At 57.0% G+C, this 9,740-nt stretch overlaps 1 protein-coding gene across 1 annotated transcript in view; it reads right to left on the bottom strand.

The window, feature by feature from the left end:
- Positions 1 to 1,027: 1,027 nt before the first annotated feature.
- ALDH4A1 (aldehyde dehydrogenase 4 family, member A1) overlaps positions 1,028 to 9,740 on the bottom strand; it is a 10,329-nt gene continuing 1,616 nt past the window's right edge. The window contains exons 3-16 of the mRNA XM_009889996.1: positions 9,305 to 9,398; positions 8,914 to 9,006; positions 8,743 to 8,790; positions 8,227 to 8,382; positions 7,534 to 7,682; positions 7,327 to 7,402; positions 4,717 to 4,904; positions 3,716 to 3,789; positions 3,026 to 3,222; positions 2,588 to 2,635; positions 2,079 to 2,231; positions 1,738 to 1,859; positions 1,271 to 1,389; positions 1,028 to 1,140 (exon numbers count right to left, since the gene is read on the bottom strand). Of these exons, the coding sequence (XP_009888298.1) occupies positions 1,028 to 1,140; positions 1,271 to 1,389; positions 1,738 to 1,859; positions 2,079 to 2,231; positions 2,588 to 2,635; positions 3,026 to 3,222; positions 3,716 to 3,789; positions 4,717 to 4,904; positions 7,327 to 7,402; positions 7,534 to 7,682; positions 8,227 to 8,382; positions 8,743 to 8,790; positions 8,914 to 9,006; positions 9,305 to 9,398 (1,630 nt within the window). The remainder of the gene's footprint in view (positions 1,141 to 1,270; positions 1,390 to 1,737; positions 1,860 to 2,078; positions 2,232 to 2,587; positions 2,636 to 3,025; positions 3,223 to 3,715; positions 3,790 to 4,716; positions 4,905 to 7,326; positions 7,403 to 7,533; positions 7,683 to 8,226; positions 8,383 to 8,742; positions 8,791 to 8,913; positions 9,007 to 9,304; positions 9,399 to 9,740) is intronic.

Below are 9,740 nucleotides of genomic sequence, written 5' to 3'. Positions count from 1 at the left end.
GATGAGGGATGCTGCATCCGCCTCAGCAGCTTCTGCAGGAGCTTTCCTATTATTGAAACATCTCTTAAAAAAACCTTTCTGCCTCCGTCCAGCAGCCGTCCGAGGATCGCAGCAGTGGAAGCGGCCGATAACCAGCGATGGGAAGCGCCGGAGGCAGCCTGGCCTCGCCACTGGTGAGGAAACGAAGGAACCAAGTGGGGTGTTGCTGCTCCTGATGCCTGAACACACCCTGAGACCATCTGCAAGGTAATGTCACAGGTAACCCTGGCCCTTGGCTTCAGAGGGGTGAAATAAAGCGCTTAAACTTCTTTCTAAGCAGCACCGCCCTCGCAGCCACCCTCTCCTGGCACAACACGCCGTCTGCCAAGCTCTCTTCCTGCAGCCAAAACCTTTGGGGGTGTGGGAGGCTTTGCTCTTGCTCAGGAACGGGGAGAAAAATACGGCTCAGGGCTCCCACCGCATCCATCTCTGGTTTCAAACAAGGCCGGCTTCCCACGCCTCCCCGGAACGCTGGTACGGGCAGCCCTCAGCTCCCGGTGATGTCTGCTGGTGTGGCTCCCGCTCTGCCCGGGGAACAGAGTTCCCTGGGGACAGGGACGGGCAGGACGGTGCTTTTCCTGGGCAACTGGGGCAGGGACAGCGTCTCTGTGCCCATCTCCTGCTTTAATTCCAGCGCGCTCAGCCCCGCTGAGAGGGAACCACGCTGGAGGGACAAAAACGGGAGGAAAAGGGAACCCCGAGGTCCAGCTGTGCTTCTGCAACCACATCTCCAGCCACCCCTTAATTAATTAATAACTAAGCACGCTTACATGACTAAGAAAACCACAAGGACTTCTTTTCTTTTTTTGAGTTAACAATTTAATAATAGATATTTTTTTTTCTTTAAAAATAAAACCTAAGCTCGTCGGGTTAAAGATCAGTAGATTTAAGTGCTTTTTTTTTTTTTTTAAGGTTGCAGCTGCGAAGCCACACTGTGCGTTGAGGATCAGTAGTACCGGTGCGGGGCCGGGGAGAAGGCATCACTGCATCACTGCATGTAGGCGTAGCGCCAGTCCGTCAGGGGCACGTGCGTTTCTTTGATGGCCTGAGGAGACGTCCAGCGCAGGATGTAGTGGGGGCCACCAGGTTTGTCGTTGGTACCTGTTTTGGGAGAAAAGAAAGCGCCGGTGACCACGAGCTGGAGGACGGGGGACTTGCCCGGAGGGGGAGGCGGCTCAGCGCACGGCCGTGCAGGTAAGTGGTGTCTCCAGACAGGAGTTTTTGGTCTCACCTGAGATGCGAGAGCCTCCGAAGGGCTGTTGAGCCACAACGGCGCCTGTTGACTTATCGTTGATGTAGAAATTGCCGGCCGCGTTGCGCAGAAGGTTCCTGGCTTCGTCGATGATCCTCCTAAGGAGGACAGAAATGGCTGTGACCACGACGCAACAGCAAAAACTTGCACCTCTACCCTTCTCCAGCAATTAAAACCATGCAAAAAAGCACGTCTGCATTTCTTTGCGCACATTTCCAGGACTGCACGTTGTTTAACACCCACTGAAATAGGTTGTGCATAGTTGGAATTCAATTAAGTCATCCCAGTTTTGTTTTCTTTGAGTTTGTTTCTCTTTTTAAGTTTTAGTGTTACAAAGTGAAGGTGATTATAACTTAAGGAAATACATGGCGCCCCCCCCCCGAGAAGGGGAAAAGCATCTTTGGTGGCGCGGGATGTCGCAAGGCAGTGCGGATTTTGGCACTCACTTCTCCTGGGCGAAGAGTGCCCCCGTGAGGCCATAGGGCGTTGTGGTGTCGATGAGTTCCAGCACCTCCTTGTACCGCTTCTCCGGGTAGACGTACACCGTCAGGACCGGACCAAAAATTTCCTGTACAGCAAAAAAAACCCCAAAAAAAAAACACTCAGTGGGGAAAGCCTCCAAAAAATAAGAGGTGGGTGCTTCAGCACCTGAGTAGCTACAACAGTGACGAAGGGGAACACCCCTGCACCAACCTACTGGACAACTCACGTGCCCAGAAGAGATCAGGATGGGGACGTACAGCCCCTCTCGCACCTCTCCTGCCGCCTCCCCGCAAGCTGCTCTCACCTCTTTCATGATGGGGTCCTGCGGGTCTTTGCTCTCCACGATGCACGGCTCGACGAAGTACCCGACGCTGTCGTCGCAGCCGCCGCCTGCCAGGATGGTGAGGTTGGCCGACTTCTTGGCGTGCTCGATCCATTTCTTTATCCGTGCAAAAGACTGCGAAAAAGAAATAATAAAAGACTGGGAGCTTTGAGGCTGGGGGGGGGGAATAAAAAGGAGGTTTGGGCAATCCCTGTTGGGGTTACGCTGCTCTTCCAGCCCAGCAGGAGGGGTGGGAGCTGGAAACACAGTCCTGGGTGCTCTGAATGTTATGTCTGACTGAACTCCTCAGCAAAATAACCCACTTGTCAAGAGGGGCAGTGACTGAGGTGTGTGATACTACAGGAGGGAGCAAAAGAGGGCTGACAGTCAGCTCTCACTAATCACTGATGTTTGTACTTTGCTGTAAGCAATAAAAACATTTAACACGAAATCCTGGTGGCGTTCCCGTCTTGCACTAGAGGTGAGCTCACCTTGTCATCGATCACAGCAGAGAAAAATGTCCCAAAGTCCTGGGCGGGCTGCGGGAAGCCAGAGAGGAGACAATGTAAGTACACGCTGCGCCGCAAACCTAACGCTGAAATCAGGAGGAGCTGAAATTCCCCAACTAACGCTTCCCTCTGCTCCAAACGCACCCCCGTTCGAGGGCGCGAGCGACCCCTTTTCAATTAGTCTGCAGTATTCAGCGACTTACACGATCCTTCCCGCAGACGCTGGCTACAAGTTAATTTCTAATCACTGAAAAAAGATGAAGGGGGGAGTGGGGGGGGAACGGAGGGGCGGTGGTGGGGAGAACCAGTGGATAAAAAGCTCGGTTCAATAGGAATTAGTAGCCAGTTACCGCAGTCTCTAATCCCATCAACCACCCGCTGAGCCGCAAAGCCCTTCAGCAGCCCGGCAGCTCCACTCACGTCTCCCACTTTGATCTTCCCGTGCTCCTCCAGCAGTTTCTCTTTGATCTGGGGCCACAGCGAGTCCGGGGCGTAGAGGCGAGAGCAAGCCGAGCATTTTTGGCCGCCGTACTCAAAGGCCGAGCGCAGGGTCCCGTTCACCACGCTGGCCACGTCGGCCGAGCTGTGCACCAGGTGGAAGTTCTTCCCGCCGCACTCTGGTGCCAGAGAAGGGAGGAAAAGGGACAAGTAAGGATTTGTCAGGGCTGCGCCGCCTCCGAAAAGCACACGCTACGGCCAGGAACCTCGCAAGGGGCTTGGCCAGCACCTCGTCCTGCCTGCGGCACGGTTCCTTGGGGAACAGGGACAGTGCCACCACCCCGGAGAGCACAACCCCAGAGCTGGAGCAGGCTTACAAAAACTGATGGAAAAGGGATTGGCCCGAGTTCCCAAACCACACGGCAGCTCTGGGCTGCCAGAGCATCACTGCCGCCCGCCCCAGTGCCAGCTCCCCCCCATTAAACACCCCTCCCGTACCGGCGGAAGTCGGTGCCGTAAGCGCCTCCAGCGCACCCGGAGGAACGAGCTTTAAGCTTCCGCCACAGCGGGGGGACCGGACGCGGTTTACTGTGTCAGTTGCTCTCTGCTCACACGGAGAGGAATCCTGACCATCACTGAACCCCCCCACCCTCCCCCAAAGGTGTAAGGTACCTCCAGCCAGGCGTGGGAAATTGCGGTAGCGATCCAGGTTTTGGGATACCTGCTTCCAGAGCCGCTTGAAAGTCCTGGAAGAGAAAGGAGGAGCCGGTTAGTGCACTCTGGCCTTTGAACAAGGGGTGACGCTTGGAAAAGGGGCACGTGGGTGACGTGCCCTGCTGAAGGGGATCCCAGCAAACCCCGGCGTCCATCCCCAAAAGAAGGGATGCCCTGGAAGCAGAAGAAGAGCTGCCAGCTGAGAACGAGACCCGAGGTGTCAAAGCAAAGGCACTACGCAACACCCCCACTCCCCCCCCCCCCCCAGTTTTAAGGATAAGAAACTGTTGCAGTGTCACAGGGAAGACACAGGCGCGAGCACCCGGCACAAGTTTCTGTTCTTCTCCTTTCCCCCCCTTCCTTCCAGTCCGTACTGTGACAAACCCCTTGGCTGCAAAACAATAAAAATGCTAATAACCTCCCACCAGGAGGCCCAGCCGCTAATACTAATTTATGAGCTTCCCACCTTTAAAGCACGATGCTCATCAGACCATGTCCTTCGCCGGTGGCGCGGGGTCCCCGGGTTTAACAGCGCATTATGGGCTGCCGGGGCCCTCAGCGTCACTAACACCCCCCGACACGCGGGCAGAGCACCAGTTTGCAAATCTACCTGGAGCTGGTTTCGCTCTGCTGGCACAGTGCAGTTCGTTAAGCTGAATCACAGCATCCCTGGGTGACAGGGCAGCGGCACAGGCAACTTCAGCTATTCTCTGTGCCTTGAGTTTAGCAACCCTGCTATTAAATGCACTCCCTGTCACAAGAAAACCCAGTTAGACACTTTTTTAGGGAGTTTTAAAACCCAACCTTAATTACATCATGTGAGGATGGCCAGTTGTCTGCCTGCTACCCTACTCAACGCTGTCCTACACGTTCACAGGACGGGCAGCCGGAGCACTCAGCATCGTCTCAGCCAGCGGCTCCCTGCCCCCCTCCCCCCTGCCGCTCCCTCCCCGACGTACGGCACGCTGCCGGTGAAATTGAGCCCGCAGAAGTGCTCGGAGCTCGTGACGGTGTCTCCAAACACGGGCCCATCTGATGGCACGAACTGCACGACGTTTGGAGGGAGCCCGGCTTCCAGGAGGATCTTGTAGACGGCGTAGCTGGAGAGCAGGGCAGTGTCACTGGGCTTCCACAGGACCACGTTTCCCTGGGGGACAGGAGAAAGTCAGCACAGGAGGAAAGGCCAAACACAGGTGTGAAAGGCTTAAACGCTCTGGTGAACACGTCCCGCAGCCCACGGCGGACGGGATTGCAGCGATGGGCGAGTCACACCTACCGCTTACCCCAAGAATTGGTTTAGGAAAGGAGCGCGATTGCCCCGGTCAGCTGAAAACACAGAAGTCCTCCCCTTTCACACCACCGGGTGGCTGTGCCGCCCTTCGCACCCTCCCTTGCCGGAGACGCGGAGTTTTCCACTCCCTAAAGAGGAGCCGTGGAACACGGACCTGTTTTACGTCTCGGGAAATGGGACGGCGGCGCCAAGCAGTGCGCTGACGACACTGCGAGCACTGTCGCTCGCCGCCGCCGGCTTTGCACGCACAGCCCAGCCGAAGCAGCGAAATCAAACCTCCTGCCCGGATTTAATCGCGCACAAGCAAACAGCACAACTGGTTGGAAAACACAGCGCTAAGGCGCCGGCGGCGGCACCCCACCCCTTTGGCTCCGAGCCCCTCTCCTCCCTTCGGCTCCGTGCGCAGCCGCGGGGGCCACCGGGGGGTCCAGTGACCTCCCCTGCGTCACCGTCACACTGCTGGGCCCCCACCGCACGTGACCGTGCAACAGGGTCACAGCCCCGGCGGAGAGCAGGAGGGGGATTTTTCGGACTCTGTCTCAACCAGGCACCTGCTTTCCAAGGAAATAAAAGCCCCAGGGAGCTTTGCCAGGTGCGGGCAAAGCTCCTTCTTGGGCCCCCACTAATCCTTCGGCGAGAAAAGTAAACGACACTCTGCAAAAAATCTGCAAGCAACTGGGAAATCTAACTTGGGCCCCAGTCGGGGAGAGGATGCCCGGCAGCCCAGACACTGGCGCGGTGCAGTGACTTCTCCAGTCCTGAGGAAACCCCCGCTCCCGACACCGCAATGGCATTAACGGCGGTGATCTCTCCAGCTATTTAGGCAAGAGCAATGTTTAATCCCCTGGGAAGCGCACTGTGGTGACTAAAACACGAGGGCTCTAATTAATATCCACTTATTAAGCACCGTTTTCTCCTAAATTTTATTCCAGGTACCACCTGCCGCTGTGCTTTTCAAGTCACCCGCTGATGCCCTGCGCCGTTTCGCCCCAGGCCCGGGCGAGCAGGGGGATTTCATGGCGCGGCAGCAGCCCGGGGGGAGTTTCTCATCACACTGGAGGAGGGAGAGGTAGACACACCTCAGGATGCCCAAAACAGTTCACCCAGACCCGCCAGCACCAGCTTGCCCCAGCCCAGGGGGATTCACCCACTCTGGGATGAGTTTATCACCCAACGCTGAGGACCCTCCTCAAATCCTGGGGCGGGAGGAACGCATTCCCCCCCCCCAAAAAAAACCCCAGCTCTGCATTAGCTCCACCCTCTTCCTTCCTTCTTCCCACTTCTCCCCTACAAAATTGACAGGTTCAAGTGCTTCACCTCAAATATGGCTTTAAAATGTGACATCCCCAAATTAAAAGATTGGGCGCTCTCCCTTATCGGTGGGCCTCTTCCACCTCCGACACGGGACACTGCTGCTGGAGGGACCATCTTCGGAAATCTGAGCCTAATTAGTAAAGAGCTTAGGACAACGATGTGGGGTGTTTTTTTCCAGTACAACAATAAAGTAATCCTGGCCCAAATTCATCAAATTATTACAGTATCTTCCCTAAACCACCCCGCAGAGGCAGGTGCTTGACGGGCGCCATGGGATGGGACACGTACAGAAATGCTGTTCACTGCTACTTTGACTTTTTGGAGCATCTTTCACGTCTGTCAGGATGTCGGGTGTCCCAGTTCAGCGCTAAACACCAGGGCCACAACCCGCTCTCTCCCACATTCGCCCTAACACACCCGCTGTACCCAAAAAGCGTCACCCAAGATGAACCTGAGCCATTACGAACTGATTACACTTCTGTGTTGCAACAGCGCCCTGAAGTCCCGTTCACAGAGCAAACACCGCGCAGGAAAACAAAACCCCGCTCTGTTTCTCGTCTCCCCTCCCTCCCGCAGCACCCCGACCTTCTCTCCATCTAACACCCAGCTGGGGAGTGAAAACACACCCTGCTTCAGAACAAAAACCCCAGAAGAGCGGGTTGGGGCAGTTTATTCCTTTTCCAACACGTCCCCCATCATCACACCTGTGGACAGGCCGAAAATACAGCCACTAGAATGCCTGCTGGTAATTAAAGACATCTGAGTCTAATTGCACAGCAGCTGATTGCATTCAAGAGGACCAAGAGAAGCAGGACCCCAGGTGTGTCCTATTGAACACCACCAGAGAACCAGGGAGGCCAAATGTGCTCCTTGTGAGTCCCAGACCAGGCAAACCGCAGCCTCGGGGAGAGTGGGTCCCCCTCCCAGCCCTTCTCCATCCCTTAAATCCCACCACGACACTCACCATCAACGCCGGAGCCCCTGCCAGGTTGCCACCGATGGCCGTGAAGTTGAAGGGAGAGACGGCTGCCACAAAACCCAGCGGGTGGGAGAGGAGAGGGACCGGTGGAAAAGAGGTGCCTCCTCTCACCATGGCGTGACACCACAGCTTGGGGCTAAAAAAGGGGAGCTCCAGAAGCAGAGGGGGACAGCCCCAGCCCTTCTCCTCACCTCCAGCCCCCGGTAGACCATGCTGTTGGTGCTGATGTCCACGCTGAGGGGTTGGCTGTGCTCCAGCTCCAGGGCGTACTTGGCATTGAATCGGAAGAAGTCTATCAGCTCCGCAGCAGCATCGATTTCTGCCTGGATGACTGTTTTACCCTGCCGGGAGAGGCTGCATCTAAAAAAAGCGCTCAGGGGAGGGGAGGGGGTTGAATCCAGCAGCTGTGAGCCGCAGCGGTGCAGCACAGCGTGCTCAGGTGCGGTTTTGTGTGTCGCCTCTCTCACGCAGACCATGTGCTCGCTTTCGAAAGCGGCGGCCTCCTGCAAGCCCCCATCCTGCCACGTCTCCTGGGCGCCTCTGCCCACAGGAGAACTTGTGTTCCCCCCCAGCCCTTTAGTGCCTCCCCAGGGACAGCCAGGGTGTTTCACAAGGGGAAACCCTGATAATCGCAGCCCCACCACACCAGTTGATCCTGTTCCCGTGAAGCCCGAGGAGTCCCAGCCTCTCCTCCCTCCTTTCTCAGTGGAGGCAAGGATCAGTCCGTATCCCCTTGCAGCACAGGCGCTTCTGACATTACAGCCATTCCCACCACCACAAAATTCCTTGGCGGCTCTTTCTGCCCTGCTTCCCCATCTCCCGACTCCCCAAATTCCTCCCGTTCACCCCAGTTATCCCACTGGGTCAATCCCGCATCACCCTTACCTGCCCAATCATGGTTTTGGCCAGCACCTCTGCTCGCCTCGGGCCACTCAGCATGTCAGCCGCCTTCAGGAAGATCTGCGCCCGGTCCTGGACAGGTCTCAGGTCCCATTCCTTCCTCGCTGCCAAGGCAGCATTAATGGCTTTGTTAATGAGCTCCTGCGGGAGAAAAGGGGAAAGGCAGCACGGAGGAACCCACCACCTCTCCATCACCAGGTCGGAGGGGAAAGCGAGGGGCCACCCACCCCCAGGCACGAACCACAGCAGCCACCTTCCCATCGCAACCCCAAATGTGCAGCTCCCAGTACTGATTTGTTCCTGGAACACCCCGGGGACTTGGAAAGCCAACGGCCACCCCCAGAGCCTCCCTGCTCACAACTTGAGCAGTGATTTGCACGTCCTCCAGACATCTGCACGCTCAAAGCGCATCACGTCGCAAACCCGCTGCGAAATACGACTCGCTAAACCCAGGTGAAACGCCCGAAAACACCACCAGTGAGGGCAGTGAGGTGCGCTCACCTTGTCGGCATAGCAGTACTTGGCCACCTTGTGCGCATGGTTAAATGGCTGAAAAAAAGAAGAAAAGCCTCCATAGTTATCGGTCCGACAGACCGCCCTCCTCTCTCCTGTTGGGTACACCCCTCTCCTCTGTTTTCACTTGTTAAATAAGAGTTTTTCCCCCAAACTCACCGACAGCTGGTACCGCACCGTGGGCGTCCACACCTCCTCTCCCCCGATCACGCACGGGATGGCTTCTGTCTTGCCCTTCAGGTCGGCGAGCGCCTAAGCAAGAGAAGAGTGGCACGGTAGGAGCTGCACCCCCAGACCTCCAGCAGCTTCCCCCCAACTCCTTCCATCCTCCCCCGCCAGCCCCATGGGCAAAGGGAAACCTGGGCACAGGCTCCCTTCTGTCCCCTGGACCCGCAGGAGGGAGGGACGGGGACAGGAGTTACAGCTCCGACTGTCCCCAGAGGGAAGGAGCTGGGCTGGGCAGGGCTGGGGAGAGAGCCCGGGGCTGCCGGGCAGCTCCAGAAGCACAAACCGGGACCCTCCAAAAAAACCCAATCTCCTGCAGCGGTACCTTCTGAAGCGCTGCTCGCTCAGGACTCCCCGGCTTAAACTCGAGGATGGGCTCGTTGGTCACCTCGATGGTCGAGTGGTGCCGCCATCTCCGCCTGGGAGGGGAGAAAAAGAGAGGCTGAAATCCTGCCCAAGTCTCCCGGTTCCCTCCACGCGAGACATGTTTTAGCCCTTAACGCCTGTCCCAAACCAGCGCTCCATCCCGCCCGGCGGGTGACGATGGAGCTGGGAACCGAGCCCGGCCCTATCGCCCAACCAACGACCCCTTCTCTTTGCTACCTAAAAAAAGGTGCCGGAAAAGGAATTTTTAAGGGACTATGGGTGAGGGTAAGCTCCGAATCGCTCCGGATTGTTCCAACAGCCCAACGCGTCGCCAACTCTTGGCAAAGTCCACGGCGCGGGGGCAAAAGCCGGGCTGGCACGCTCTGCCCGCCCCA

Source organism: Charadrius vociferus, unplaced genomic scaffold, assembly GCF_000708025.1.
Source record: "Charadrius vociferus isolate BGI_N301 unplaced genomic scaffold, ASM70802v2 scaffold838, whole genome shotgun sequence".
Classification (NCBI taxonomy): domain Eukaryota; kingdom Metazoa; phylum Chordata; class Aves; order Charadriiformes; family Charadriidae; genus Charadrius; species Charadrius vociferus.
The sequence above is the reverse complement of the archived record's forward strand: the minus strand, read 5'-3'. Positions and strand labels throughout refer to the sequence as shown.